We start from the raw sequence: 16,143 nt of genomic DNA, 5'->3' as shown, positions 1-16,143 counted from the left end.
TCACACCAATTGGAGCAGCATCAGAAACACCACATTTTAAATATTTTATTCTCACAATGAACGCTTCTCACATCGTTAAAAACCACTACTGCCTTAACTTGTTTGTTTAATGCCTCAATTAGGAGAGGAGTTAGAAAAATGCTAATTAACGTTGTGAAATTATTTACCGACAGCTTGAATCTACAAAGGCAGGAACTTGCCCAAGGCATCTTGTACAGAAGGCTCTTGAAACAGATTGTGTAAAAATCACAGTGAGGACTCCAGCAAAGGTAGGGAGCACAGTTGGGACCAGAACTGACTCTTGAGGGAAGGGGGAGAGGGGAACTCAGATTTTGTGCTACACAGGCACAGCCAAATATAAAATAATTCTTCACATTTCACTGTCAAAGTCTCAAAGAATCAAATCAGGAAAGGTCGTGTCTTAAAGAATCTGTTTAGGAAGGATTGTTTTTTATAGAATTCCAGGATGGTTTGGGTTGGAAAGGATCTTAAATCCTGTCCCATTCCACCCCTGCCATGGGCAGGGACACCTTCCCCTGTCCCAGACTGCTCCAACCCTGCCCTATAATGCTTATTTATGCCAGAACTTCCCCAAAATGCTCTTTATAACTGATTAATCTGTGAAACCTGAGAAGCAGCCAGCTCCCAAGGGACTGAGTCAAACTTGAGGCACTTCTTGTCCCTAAATCCTGAATTGTGAATCCCTCAGAGCAGCATCTGGGACTCACCCACCTGCAGTTCAGCACGCAAACCCAAGAGGCTGATTTGGAACTGCTACTTTCTGATACCTGCAGCTCTCATTAGATAAAAGAGGATATTTTGGACCAGAGTAACTCAGCCATCATCTGAATGGAGATTGTTTTCTGTTCCACAAGAAATCCACCCCGAAATCCCACCCTGGTGTTTCAGAGCTGCCCATTGTCCCTGACTGGAGTGTAAGCATTTTTCCACGCTGGGCTTTGCACGCTGACAAATTCTTGGCCAAAGTTTCACCTCAGGACAATTCTGGGCACTTCTAAAAACAGGATGGGGGCAGTGGCAGCAGCACACGGTGCCTCTGGAATGCCCACCCAGCAGCTTTGGTGCCAGCACTGAAAGCAGCTCAGTAATTCATGGCTGATTTACTGGAGTCACTTTTTCCAGTATGTTCCAGATTTCATTAGCCCGGTGGAGCATCAGCGATTTTCTGACACTGGTTGTAACCTTCTCCCCCACAGCCACAAAAAAAAAATGGTAAAAACATGAGGTTTTAAATGTGAAGGATAAGGAGAGCAGCTGGGAGAAATGTAGAAAAGGTCAATGGAATCAGCTGGGCTGTGCTGTGTCCACACTCACAGCTCTGAAGGGCCACTCTGCGCTCGATGGCACCCGCTCCTTGCAAGTCCAAGCCAAGCTTTGCCAAGTCCCTGCAGTCAGGAAAAGCTTCAAAGTCTGAAGTTTGGCCAAATCAACAAACAAAAGGCTTAGAGGATGCCTTTATCTCTTTATCTGGGCCCTCCCTGAGTCACAGAGATGAGGAGGGAGAGATCCCACCCCGAGGTGAGGGGGGGATCTGAGGGAGCACATCCCGGCAGCATGGAATTCCAGCTGGACAAGTGCAGCTATGATAAATTATGAAAAATCCTTTCTTTAGGATTTTTTCTCCTGAGAAGCTTCAGAAACAAAATGTAACCAATGGTTATCTGCTGCTGTGGAATGCAACAGGTGGATCTGGGATTGGTCTCATGTGGTTGTTTCTAATTAACGGCCAATCACAGCCAGCTGGCTCAGACTCCTTGTCCAAGACAAAAGCTTTTGTTATCGTTCCTTCTTTTTCTATTCTTAGCCAGCCTTCTGATGAAATCCTTTCTTCTATTCTTGTAGTACAGTTTTAATATAATATATATCATAAAATAATAAATCAGCCTTCTGAAGCACAGAGTCAGATCCTCGTCTCCTCCCTCTTCCTGGGACCCCCGTGAACACCGCCATAGACAAGGACATCCGTGGCCAGCCCAGCAAGGCTTTTCTGCCCAGGATTATCTCTCAAGCAGGCAGGAGAGCCCCCAGAGGCACTCACCCTGCCAATCTCTGCAGTCCAGGACACGACAATGGTGTTGGGGACCGTGGTGGACAGGCGGACGAGTGAGGTAATGTTGATTGGTCGGCTGGGGCGCTTTGGTTCAACACCGTTTTTGGTTGGTGGCAGGTAGCCCTGAAAAGCAAAATTTCAGCTCTCAGAAAAAAGAATCCCACGGTGCTTTTGCCTCCTGCCCCTCCCGATACACCTGGACCAGGCTCTGTGGTTAATTCAAAGAGAGAAGGATCAGACAATAAAATATGGAGCATTTTAGAAGCTCTTTCTCCTGATGGAAATTCAAAATCCTAACCCTGCCCACAGAATATTAAAGGGAACTTTGCCACCTCTCCTGTCCCAGCAAAACTAAACAGAAACCCCCGAACTTTGGACCAGAGTTCCTAAAATTCAATCCTTTTTTTCTCTGCTCATGTGAATATTACTAAATGTATCAATGTATCATCTCGAAAAGGGATGATGCATTTTAACTTCCATATGAACTCTGGATCTACTGGCTAAAACAAATTGATCTTTTCTGTTCATTCCAATGCTCCAGAATGTGAAAACGAAGACTGGGATAAATTTTCAGGCAGATAATTCCTAACAGTGCATCCCAAAATGAGTACTAAAAGGAGATTTCACTTACTGGAAGGCTGCATGGTTTCCCATTGACTTTCACACACAGATTGGGTGGGAAGTGATCTTCTTGTGGACAACTGGTTTCTGATAAACAAAACCTAAAAGCAAAGAGCTGCCATCATCTTTCACTTCTACACTGATCTAAAGATCATCTCTTCCCAGAAGGAATTGTTTTTCCACGGAGCTCTGAAATCACGACAGATCTTGCTAAACACAGCCCTCCAATGATGCCACTGAGCAGGAAAACCCCCCAAAATCACAGTGCTTCAGCAGCCTGGAGGTTCCTCCTCAGATTCCTTGAATTCCTCAGCCTGACTCATCCCACCCCCAATTTCTTCTTTGCCTCTTCTGCAGCCTGACCTCTCCACACAAGACCAAGGTGTCACAAACGCCATTTCCCCCGTCCCAGCTGCAGCTCCAGGCGGTTTCTGCTGTTGGATTTATTTCTTTCCAGCTCAAAGAGGTGTTTTTGCTGCTGGGTCCCAGCAGGACACACCCTTCCTGCTGCCAGCAGGACCATGAGCATCATCCCAAGGAGCAGCAGAACCTCTCAGCTGCCCTGGCTTCCTTCCAGGGACCTGCCCCATCCCTGCCCATGGATCATCCAAGAGGGGTTGGTTTCCCTCATCCCCTCCTCACCCTTGGTCCATCCCACCCCACCAGGCTGAGACACAAGATTTAATCCATTTATGATTGATTAAAAATCCCCCAAATTCACCAGGCTGGTGACTCCCAAAGTGCCTAAAGAAGCAGATCTTGGAATGCCCATGCTAAGAAAAACAACCCTCCCTGCTCATGGATTTGGAATGACCAAGGTGGAATTACAGGAAGGATTCACTGACAAGAAAATCAACCAGGATGAGGAAAATCAGCTCTTTTCCATCCAGGAATTCCCAACCTGCTGGGCAGGTAAATCCTAAAAACCAACAGGCAGCAAAATCCCTACCTTAGCTGGACCTGTACTGTGAAGTCACATTTGGTCCCAGAAATATCCCTGGAAACAAGAGAAAATGGATTAAAATATCCTGCTGTTCACAAGACTTCTCAGTATTGCAATACAGATTCCTCAAGAGTTTGCTGGAAGTTCATCTTATCTTTACATAAAAAAATGGAAAATTCACACTTTCAGGTATGTATGTAATGCACACCAGACTTTGCCGCTCCTGCTCAAACCACCACTCTCAAGAGAGGTTAAAAGGAAGAGTTTTTATTTTTTGAGGTAAATAAATTTGTGTCTGACCTCTATTTTTGTGGGGGTTTTTGTTAGAGGTTTTTTCTTGTTTTCATTTTTTAGGTTTTTTGTTTTGGTTTTGTTTTGTTTGTTTGCTGGGGTTTTTTGCTGGTTTTTTGGGGGGATTTTGTTTAGTTTTTTTTTGTTTTGGTGAGTTATGCGTTTTATGGGTTGTTTCTGTGGGATTTTTTGGCTTTTTTGTATATTAGAAAGAAAATTCTGATGGATCACCATGAAGTCACAACTTTATAACGAATTAACAGAGAAAGTGGTGGCAAGGAAGAGCTGCAGGAAGCAGAATTCTGGATTTTCAGGGCGCTTAACACCAGCGAAACCCACCCCAAACTCAGTGGTGGGGCTGAATTCTCTGCTCCCCATACAACAAGACAAACAAATCCCCCAGAGGAGTTTTCCCCTGCGGTCCCCAAGCAGGGCTGTGGAAAGCTGGGTGGATTTGGGGCGGATTGTTGGGATTTCAGGGCTGCTGGAGCCCACTCACATGGAGCTGCTGATCTGCTGCACTTGCTGCGGCGTCAGCGCGAAGGCAAAGCAGGTTTCTCGAAACCTCTGGCTGTTGTCTGAGGCTGCAAGAGAGCAGAGAGCATCAAAAAGCAGCCAGGGCAATCAGGAAATAATTACATCGAGTCAGAACACACAGGGGTTTTTTTTTTAACTCCAGGAGCATCAGACACATCTGGCTCTGAAGAGCTTTTGAGGAAGTTGCCATTGGAAGCCTCCTGTAAATAAAAATACAATGAACAAACTTTATGTGCCTATAAAGTGTACATTAAAATGGGGCTGGAGATAACAGCAGAGCTGAGGCAAATCAAGGCTTTTTATCGCTGTAATTTCATGTCAAACGTGCCCTGATATGAAATAAAAATACATCTGAGGATTTCTCATCAATCACTTTTTTATTTCCCTCCATGCACCAGATCAGGCTCGGCCTGTCAAAGTTCACAGAGGGGCTGAGCACAACACGTGGGACATCTCACATTTCAGTTTGATGTTTTTTGGACTTCAATGCACTAAATATATGCAGAATAAGCCAAGAACTCATGAGATCCGCAGCCATAAAATCTGATTTTAAAGCCTTCCCACTCTGTGCCACAGCGCTCCAGAACCAAACAGTGCTCAAGAGTAAAATGCTCCTGCTGGAAACTAATGTTAAATATCTCTAAAATAGTGGTTTTAGCTAAAACACAGCCCTTCACAGGGCCACTGCAGCAATGAAAAAGGTTTTTTAAATCATCAACCGAAAGCATCACCTCCCCAGAGAATGATTCCACACACTCACCAACACACAGTGAATGAAAAGCTGCTCCTAAGTTGCACTTCAATCTCATTATTCTTCATCATTTTGTAAGTTCTGAATAAATATCTGAATAAATATTATATAATATAATACAGTTATTCTGAATAAATCAATATAATTATCTGTGCACTAAACACTGGATAAATTTCCCATTTTTTGGTTTACTATAATGCATTCTTGACTCATCCCTGAGTGACAGCTGAGTGAGTATTTCAGGGTGAGAATTGAGATTTTGTTCCAAGCAGCGTGTGGTGGGTTGAAACCAACAATAGCAAAGACACTGAGTGTAAATATTGCAGCAGGAACCTCCCAAAATTCCATTTTTTTAATCTTTCCTGCATCACACTGCTCCAAAATCCTTCACTGATCCCATGATTTGCTGCTGTGCATGAGCAGGAACAGGGACATGAAGCTGCTGTTTGGAATCTTTGAGAAAGAATTAACTTTTATAAATAACTCGGATTTTGAAATGCATACATTTCCTGCATCCAATGTCTGCAGGAAACAGACACAATGTATACAATTAACAATGAAAATCTGCTTTCACATTTGCTCTTCCATAGAATTTGACACCTATTTTTAGCTATAAATGGCAAGATCACAATTACAAACTCTAATTAACAAAAGCTGAATTAGCCAAGCTCATGCACTGCAGAGAAATGAGGGAATTCCAGTTGTTATTTCCTCCTTTTCCATGGGTTTTTCTGCTAGGTTGATTTTTCTCCCAGGTATTATTTGCTTTAGCCTGGAAACGGTCAATTTTGGCTTTATTAGAAAAGTTCTGGAAGGTTTTTGGGAACCTTTGGTGTGAGCTCCAGCACTTCACTAATTAAAAACTGCTGACTATTTAACTAATGCCACCTTCATTTAAAGCTCAATTATCCAGAGAAGCCAACCAGCAACTACCAAAATTCCTTGGATCTCCCAATATTTTCCCTTTCCCATCTTTTTTTGCAATAAAAAATCCAGCAGGGAAATGGGCAAAGAGGAGGAACTGAATTTGTGTGCAGCAGGAAAACTGTGCCAAAGTTTTGACCCAAGGTTCTGAAATTCAATCCTTTTTCCTCTGCTCGTGTTGGTAACAGATTTATCTTTACTAAACAGTGATATGAAAAATGGGGCTTGAACTTCCATATTCACAGAATCTGAGTTATTAAGGTTGGAAAAGACCTCAAAGCTCACCAGGTTCAACTCCTGACTGAAGAGCACCTTGGCGATTAAATCAAAATTGGATTTTTTGAGCCCTTCCCTGGGAAAGCTCTTTCAATACTTATCCACTCTCCCAGGAAATAATATTTCCTAACATCCAACTGTAGTACTTGTCAGATTAAAGCATTTATACTTTTGTTTGGGAGAAAATGGGAAAGGACATCCCCTGAGTGCTGCCATGGGAGCTTTCCCTGCTCCAGCTCTCCCTCAGGAGCTGTGCCAGGACAGAAAACTTCAAAAAGCCTCTGCTTGAACCAAAAACTGAATTCAAAAAGGCCTCTGACGGTTCTTCTTGAGATTTGGGGTTGTTTTGTATTTTTGTATTTATTTTGTGTTGGTGCAGTTACTGCTGCAGCCTCAAAGAGGAGATTTGGAAAGGGACTTTAGGTCAAGAGGGATGGGTTTAAATGGCCAGGAAATGGGGTTAGATGGGATTTGGGAAGGAATTCCTCCCTGGGATTGTGGGGAGGGGATGGGATGGAATTCCCAGAGAAACTCTGAGGGGCTGGGATGGAATTCCCAGAGAAGCTCCCTGGATCCCTGGGATGTCCAAGAGAAGGCTTGGAACACCCTGGGATAGTGGAGGGTGTGGGGATGGGATCCATGAAATCCATGAGATGGGATGGGATCCATGAGATGGGATGGGATCCATGGGATCCATGGGATGGGGATGGGATCCATGAGATGGGGATGGGATCCATGGGATACATGGGATGGGGATGGGATCCATGGGATGGGGATGGGATCCATGGGATGGGATGGGATCCATGGGATGGGGATGGGATCCATGGGATCCATGAGATGGGATGGGATCCATGGGATGGGATGGGATCCATGGGATGGGGATGGGATCCATGGGATGAGATGGGATCCATGGGATGGGATGGGATCCATGGGATGGGGATGGGATCCATGAGATGAGATGGGATCCATGGGATGGGATGGGATCCATGGGATGGGGATGGGATCCATGGGATCCATGAGATGGGGATGGGATCCATGGGATGGGGATGGGATCCATGGGATGGGGATGGGATCCATGAAATCCATGAGATGGGATGGGATCCATGAGATGGGATGGGATCCATGAGATGGGGATGGGATCCATGAGATGAGATGGGATGGGGATGGGATCCATGGGATGGGATGGGATCCATGGGATGGGGATGGGATCCATGGGATGGGATGGGATCCATGGGATGGGGATGGGATCCATGGGATGGGGATGGGATCCATGGGATGGGGATGGGATGGGAATACAATCCATGGGATTCATGAGATGGGATGGGATCCATCGGATGGGATCCATGGGATGGGGATGGGATCGGATCCATGGGATCCATGGGATGGGGATGGGATCCATGGGATGGGATCCATGGGATCCATGGGATGGGGATGGGATCCATGGGATCCATGGGATCCATGGGATGGGATCCATGGGATGGGGATGGGATCCATGGGATGGGGATGGGATTTCAGCTCCCCCCTCCAACCCAAATCCTCCTGGAGTTCTGTGCTCGCTGACTGTGTCCCAGTGCCTGTGAGCAAACCCTGATCCCTGCTGGATCCCTGATCCGTGCTGGATCCCTGATCCCTGCTGGATCCCTGATCCCTGCTGGATCCCTGATCCCTGGAGGGCAGCTCTGCCTCCCCTGCTCCCCAGCCCTGCTCTGTGCGCAGCCCTCGCTGTGACTGCCACGGGAGCCTGGCCAGATTGCAAGGAGGGAAGGGAAGGAAAAGCTGCTAATTAGGCAAAGATGCTCCAAAAGGCAATCAAAATATTTCCAAACTCCTGACAGACGGAGCAGAGCAGGCACGGGGAGGCGGCAAGGAGCTCCCTGAAACTACAACTGAGCTATGGTCAGGCTCCTCAGCTACTCCCAGGATACCACTCTGCCCCTTGCATGTGCAGCTGCCTCTAAAAAAGAGACAAAATCTGATTTTTCTTTGTGGTTTTCTCTAATCTTCTCCCTTATCATCTTTCTATGCCCACATCGAGCCCTTCCAGATCTGCTGACCCCACAAACGATGCGGGAGGATCCCACCAAACCACATTAAACACTGAGCAGCTGTTCCCCTAAAAACCAAATTTCTGTGTTTATCTCCGCCTCCAACTCCTCTATTCCCAAAGATCCGAGATTCTTCAAGGCAGGAATACTGGGAATTTGGAATTTCAGGGTGCAGAAAAGCTGACAGATTTCTGTTAATTCATCTGGTGTATCTGCTGTGTTTAAAACACCGAACAGATCCTGGCAAATCAAGCACATAATTTACTTTTTGAAGTTCTGGAGGATGATTAAAACTAGAAAAATACAGTTTTAGACAAAAAAAAAAATCATTCTGATGGCTACAAAAACAACTGTGCCCTGCAAACAACGATTATGATTTAACAAAAGAAAGGTAAAAATAGATCTGCAATTGAAAACCAAGAGGATGGAAATAGAATTTATAATCCAATAAAGCTGGAATCAAGCCAGGACAACAGAGTTAATATGGACATTCTTCAGAAAGATGCCAGAAATGTTTCTGGGGGGTTGGGTTCATTGTTTCTTTTCCAGAACTATGATTTATTAAATATCAAAACATTTTCTTTTGCACCGTGAATGCAACAGAGTTTGGAAAAGTCAAAATACCTAAAAAGTTACAGAGTTTCTTCTCCCAAACTTTTCTTTTCCTAATTTCATCAACATTTCCTAAATTATTCCAGGCTTCCCTCACTCCAGGAATGATCCAGGATTGGTACAGATTAACTGAGGGACAAAATTATGCCCTGCTGGTTGTGGATTTCCTTAAAACACTTCACTGAGGTAAAAAGTTTCCAAAATTTGAGGGAAAACTGTTTTAACACACGGTATTCACAGGGTCAAACCACTTAAAATCGTATAGGAGTATAAATATAAATATAAATATAAATATAAATATAAATATAAATATAAATATAAATATAAATATAAATATAAATATAAATATAAATATAAATATAAATATAAATATAAATATGCACTGTACATGTACGTATATATAAATATATATGTATATCCATCGATCACCTATTTAATAAATAAAAATGGTCCAGAAAAGCCATTTTCCACTAATTCTGCTCTTTATTTTGGAAAACCCCTCCAGCACCAGCGTGAAAAAAAGAACCCAGCTTGAGTGGCTGCATTTTCTACAGCTCTAAAAATATTCTGTTCCACCTCACCAGTACCCAGGGCTAAAAATAGCCACACAATCTTTCTGCAGTAAAACACCTCTTGCTGTCTTGAGAAAAAGCCACTCTCTCAATTTCCACTCAGGCACAGACACCTTCAAATCCTTCAGGAATTTTTGGGATCTCGGAGTTGGGATGGTGATGCCCCCTAAGCACCAATAAACTGAGGTTCATCTTCCTGCCAGCATCGCCAATTATTAAATACTGAAGGGAATGTATTAAAGAAAGGCCTGGACTAAAATTAAACTTGCACTTTACACAAGAATTATCTAAGATATCATTACACGGGCCCATTCCCAATGATTCCCAATAATTGTGTTCGTTTCCAAAGGCAAAAAGAGCTGTAAGGAAGAGGATGAGGAGCAGAGGAAACTTTTGCTGCATGCTGTAAGAAAAACAAGAGATGCCCCATTGGTTATTCACTAACTAATGGTCTGGAATAGCTAAATTTGTCCAAATATTAACCAGAAATGTGGAATTTCCTGGGGCTTCCATAATTCCTCACGGAGTTTCCAGCTTCCTCATGTGCCCAGGGGCAGGAGGGATGCTGGGTCTGGGGTTTGGGATGGGAATCAGGACAAGGATTTTCCCCTGAGGCTGGGGGGGACTGGGACAGCTCCCCGGGGAATGGGCACATTCCCAACAACTCCAGGAATACTGGGGCAATGCTCTCAGGGATGCACAGGGTGGGAGGTTGGGGTGTCTGTTCCCAGCCCAGGACATTCCCCAGTTCTTGTTTTCCCTCCCCAGACAGGTGAGGTGCCTCATTCTGCTTTTCCTTTAAACAACAGAAGGCATTTTATCAATTCATGTTCAATCCTCTATCAAACACCGCTGCTGAAAATTTCACCTCTGCCTCCCAACCAGACCAAAACTGTGCTCAGATGAGGGCACAGCTTTGAAAATGTGAGAATTCAGAGAGGTTTGAGTGCAAAGCCTGCTGCAGGGCAGGAAATCTGTGACAGCACCCCAAGTGTGGGGAGCCCTGGGATCCCCCTGCCCAGGGCTCCTTCCCCAGCTGCCCCTGGAGCAGCAGCTGAGGCTGTGCTGGAGCTGAGGAGAAGCTCAATCCAAGGGGCTCTGGGGGAGGAAAATGCTGAGAGGATCCACCTTGATGAGGGAGCTCAAATTGATGCCTTGGGAAGGCTGCCCTGGAGCAGAGGCTGGGCAGAGCTCCAGAATAAAGCAGGGATTCATTCCAAGCATCTCCTCCATGGATCCACCCTGGGCAGCACCAGAGCCCAGCCAGGGCTGCACCCAAGATGAACCAAAATGGCCCCAAAATGCACGGCCGGGCACGGGCTCTGTCCCTGGGATCAGTTCTGCTCCATTTGCACCTTGCAGTTCATTGTCCCATCCCAGCTTTAGCCCCTGCAGTCCCACCCTGCTTGTTTTTCTCTCTCCAGCCCACGGGGTTTGTGCTCTGGGGCTGAGGTTTGGGTCATTGGTCCTTGGTGCCCAGCTGGAGCAGGAATTGTTTTGTGTCCCTGCTCTGTGCACAGAGCTCACCATCCCTCATGTGAAGCCCAGACCCACCCACTGAAGCAGCAGAGAACCTGGAAAATATAAAATCCAAACCTGAGGCATCAATCTCAGGATGGCCTTTAAAGCCACCCCAAATTCTGGAGTTCCCCAGTAACCCAGTGTTTATTTATACATCAACACTTCCTGCCTCTGAGCCCCCAGCTCTGTCACGTTCTGGAAGCAGCAGCACTTCCAGCCCACACCCACCATTCCTGCATTTCCTGCTGCATTAAATGCAGCTGGAGTGAGCAGGATGGGGCTGGGAGCAGCCAGATCCTCTCCCTGGGAAAGCCTCTCAGCCACCACTAAATCCATCCCAGCCCCTGCCAAAGCAGGACTCTGCACCCCAAAATCCAATACCTGACACCCTTCAGCCATGCCCTACACAAGCTGTGGGATTCAGGAGATCTGAGCTCCAGAGCCAAGAGAAATCCCAAATTCCCGCTGCTTTTTGTCCCACCTTGGCCATTCTGCTTCATTCCAATTATCACAATGGATGCTGCACCCCTGACCTTTCCAAACGCTTCAAAACCACTTGAGGGGAAGGATTTTGGTAAACACCCAAATCCTTCTTCCCCTGAGGAGCCCTTCTGGGACCCCCAGAGGTCACAGCTGTGCCCACAAACACCCTGAGGAAAGGAAAGTGCCAGGGCCACGTTCTCCACCTTGGAACGGGTGAAAAACTGAGCCCTGGCTCTGGTCAGCTGCTGCATTCATCCCTTCAAATCAATTTTAGATTCTGTTCAACTCACAGTTAATCCTCAGGAGGAACAGGCAGAGCCACCCTGGGGGTGGGAAAGGAAGGGAGTAAAGAGATGTGAAGGAGCTTATTTGAAATTGTGCCTAAAGATATATATGAAAATAGCCTGGAAATACTCCAAGGGCTACAATTAATCCATAAATATTATGGATTTTATAACTCTTTCTGATATGTTGTATAAACAGAAGACAGAAGAGATCAGCTGGAAATTATGTGCAATTGGACAGACATTTATGTGTGATTATTCATTCTTTAAATCACTCGTGGGGTGGAGCATTCCTGAAGACCTGCAGGAAGATCAGGGGACACTTCCATGCCAACATTCCATGGCCAAACCCTTCACTCTCCCAGCCACCTCTGGGGATGGATTCCAGCTCTCCTCTCCTGTATCCCTGGGTCTCACCTGACCCATCATTTTTCCAGAGGGAAGGAACACCAGAGGATCCTCCTTACTCAAATTCAGCCCCTTGATTCCTGCAGACACCTGAATTACGTCCCACAACTCCAATGCTGCTTTCAGGCTTTGATATTTGAACTTTTATTGCTAAAAGCACCAAGTCAGCCACTTCAAAGGAGCAGCACAAAGGCAGCACTGCCACATCCCTGTTCTGAAGAAGTTCTTCTCTCAACAAGAAAAGTTTTTTCCTTAGGCACAAGACAGGATTGCTGGGCCAGGGAGATGGGTTTTGTCCCTTGTTTGTCCTAACTCAGGATACTTTATATTCTCTGTGATTCTCTGGAAGCCAAATGGCTTCCCAGCTCCATTCCAGCCATGCCTGGAAACATCCATGTCCTCTCATGGAACCTTTGGACATCCACGTCCAAAGAAAGTCCTTTGCAGGGCCTGGAAACTTTGTCAGGGCCTGGAATCTTGGGGACATCCATGGCCTGGAACCCTGGGGACATCCATGGCCTGGAATCTTCAGGACATCCATGGCCTGGAATCTTCGGGACATCCATGGCCTGGAATCTTCAGGACATCCATGGCCTGGAATCTTCAGGACATCCATGGCCTGGAACCCTGGGGACATCCATGGCCTGGAACCCTGGGGACATCCATGGCCTGGAACCTCACTGACCTCAGCTCCACGCACGAGGAGATTGAGCAATCAGCTGAAGAAAACCTGAATAAATCCATTTTTTTAGGAGTTACCCAGTAGCTTAAAGCTCTCTCAAAAGACTCCATGGCCTGGAATCTTGGGGACATCCATGGCCTGGAACCTCACTGACCTCAGCTGCACACACAAGGAGATTGAGCAATCAGCTGAAGAAAACCTCAATAAATCCTTTTTTTTTAGGAGCTACCCAGTTGCTTGAAGCTCTCTCAAAAGAAACTCTCAACTGTGGAAAGCCCAACCTGGGGCCCAGCACATGCAAATGCAACTAAAGAACCCCAAATGTGCTGTAATTCCAGCTCAGCCCCAGCACAGAGCCAATATTTCACCCCATTCTTGCACAGTTAAAAGCTGCAGGGCCGGAAGTCAGAGAACTCAAAGCTGAGTTGAGAATTTAGTGTTTTGTTGAACTTCCTCCCACAAAGTACATTTCAAAAAAATAATAAACACAGCAGACAGTAAAAGCGTGACTTTCATATAAACCATAATAGCAATTGCACAGAGCACGAGATCAGCTCGCTGATAGAGAAAAAGGAGAAATTCTTGCCAAACAAAACTTTCATGGGTTCCAGCCCAGCTTTCTCGTGCACTGAATTGTTTAATTGTTTAATGGCTGTACCTTGAACTACAGGCACCCTCGAGATTTTAGGCAGCTCAGTGCAAGATCTGGCTCCAGGTCTGAGGCACCAGGATCACTCACAGCCACAGGAAAATCCACGGGAAGTGCAAGGCACAAATGCAGGGTGGGAATCAGCCCCTGAGGGGGAAATGCTGCTGCCTGCAGAAACCCTGGTAGCAGAGCACAGAAATGAAGGAATTAACCTGAGCCCTCCATCAAGAGTGCCTCACTGGAAGCTCTGATGGAGCTGGAATTCTGCTGCCTCTGAGGGATAATGACTGATCTGTGCCTCTTCCTTCCAGGAGGCCGCAGGTAAAAATTCTCATTTCTCTGGCTCAGATCCAACTTCCAGGGCTGTGTTTGTATCACTGAGAGCTGAAGCACAGCAAATAAACTGCAGGAGGATGATCCTTGTGCCGTTTGGACTGATTTTAAACAGGAGGAGAGCTCACAGCCTCTTTAATCCTTTCAATTGGAAAAAAAAAATAAAACAGCTTCATTTCCCTTACAGGTAAGTAAAGACCCCTAAGCCAGTTAAAATGTTTTTTGGAACAACTACACAGCTCCAGCAATTAGGAATGACATTTGCTGTAACAAGAGGCATTTTTAAGATGCTGTTTAACTATCTCGTGTCCCTTCCACAATAATCTGGCAAATTCTGGGCCTTGCTACTCACAGCAAACATATCTCAGCACACAAAAGAGATCTTATCTGTGTGTTAGGAGTTACTTTTAGAAAATGTGCTTAAAAAACAACCAATTAGCAATGTCTGTGCTCTGGGGGCTGGAAATGGGGGAATTAAGGGAGAGCTGCAGCTTCACTTGACAAACAACCTTAATTCTCCTCTTTTGATCCTATTAGGAGAACAACAGAGAAGCACAGGAATAAGGCAAACATTCCATCAAAGCCAGAGTGGACAGCTTTTCCTCCAAACACAAAAAAATCCTTATTAAAAAATGTAAAGTCCCTGAAAATGGTGGTTAAGCAGGGGCAGAGAGCTGCAAGCACACATTTCAGAACGAGGAGCTTTCCTGGCTGGCTGGGACACAAACCCATCCCATCCCCGTGCTTTCTGCACTTGGCAGGGAGGGTGACTAATAAATGTGGATCAAATTCAACAGCTCCACTGCAAAGGAACAAATGGCTCTTTGTCTCACCCCTGCAGTGGCCAAGGAGCACTGGACGTGGCACTCAGGGCCGGGGCTGGGGACAAGGTGATGAGCAAAGGCTGGACTCTGATCCTGGAGGGCTTTTCCAGCCTCAGGGATTCCGGGATCCGGCCCAGAATCCCAGGTTGCTGGTGAGAAGGGCAGGCATGGAGAAATCCCTGCATTCCATGAACCCAGCCCAGCACATCCCTCTGAATCCCAGGCTGGGGCTGCATTCAAATATAAAAATTTCTATTTAAATATATAAGAATTTCTATTTCCTCCTTTTGTTCCTGATGGCACGAATAAGAGTTAGCAGATTTCATTTCCTTATCTGTTCCTCGCATTAGCTGTGTGCTACCCACCCACACGAAATATTTGGGTACAGAATGCCTGCTCAAGTGCCCTGCTGGGCAACTCCCTGCCCTGAGGCTCGCTCGAGTTATTGCTTCTTCAACCAACCATCACTTCTCAAAGGGACAGAAAACTGGAGCAAGCCTTGCCAGCTGTGCCACCTGCACTTGGGAACGACCAGGGGCGATCCCAGCACCCAAGGACCGGCTTTGCCCGGTTTTATGTCATTTCAGGAGGGTGTGAAGTTTGAATTACACAGATTCTTCTCTCTCACACACACATTTTCTTTCCCTTCTGTCTCAAGCAAGCAGAGAATTATTCCAAACCCCACATCGGGTCACCAGTTCACCCTTGTGGGGGAGGGAACCAGAGTCAATTCAAAAGTCCTTTATCCCTATCCCATGAGTAATCTGATGGGAAAAAGCAAGCGGGAGATGCTGAAACAATGGCTAAATTCCAAGTTCTGAGTGGCTGCAGTAATATCTGCCAGTGGAAAACAAACCAGGGAACCCACACATGGGACACTTGAGGAAACCCACACTGCTGGCAGCACACAGAAGGATGCCCAGACCATCTGGGGCAAACGTTCTACAAATGATTCCAGATTTTGTAGTCAAAGTATCAGCAAATGCATAAATGGAGAAAATGAATCTGAGCCTGAACAGGCTGGGGAGGGGCTGGGATGAATTCCCAGAGGAGCTGTGGCTGCCCTGGATCCCTGCAGTGTCCAAGGCCAGGGACAGTGGGAGGTGTGGGGATGGGCCTTAAGGTCCTTTCCAAGCCAAACCATTCCAGAATTTTATGGTGGATACTGAAGCTCTCCCCCCCAAACTCTCAACTCAAAGGCTTTTCAATAGGATTCCTTCAGACAAACAGAATCCCCACACAAAACAAGCCCCAAACATTCCTGATGTTACCAGAAAGGGCAGGGATTGCTTCCAAAGGTATCTGTTTGGAATTGC

At 46.0% G+C, this 16,143-nt stretch overlaps 1 protein-coding gene across 1 annotated transcript in view; it reads right to left on the bottom strand.

Annotated features, from left to right (window-relative positions):
* PIAS1 (protein inhibitor of activated STAT 1) overlaps nucleotides 1-16,143 on the bottom strand; it is a 54,947-nt gene that overhangs the window by 13,485 nt on the left and 25,319 nt on the right. Inside the window, 4 exon segments of the mRNA XM_066559128.1 lie at nucleotides 2,060-2,194; nucleotides 2,703-2,793; nucleotides 3,642-3,689; nucleotides 4,426-4,510. Of these exon segments, the coding sequence (XP_066415225.1) occupies nucleotides 2,060-2,194; nucleotides 2,703-2,793; nucleotides 3,642-3,689; nucleotides 4,426-4,510 (359 nt within the window).

The sequence above is a fragment of the Molothrus aeneus genome, chromosome 13 (assembly GCF_037042795.1).
Source record: "Molothrus aeneus isolate 106 chromosome 13, BPBGC_Maene_1.0, whole genome shotgun sequence".
Taxonomy (NCBI): domain Eukaryota; kingdom Metazoa; phylum Chordata; class Aves; order Passeriformes; family Icteridae; genus Molothrus; species Molothrus aeneus.
The sequence above is the reverse complement of the archived record's forward strand: the minus strand, read 5'-3'. Positions and strand labels throughout refer to the sequence as shown.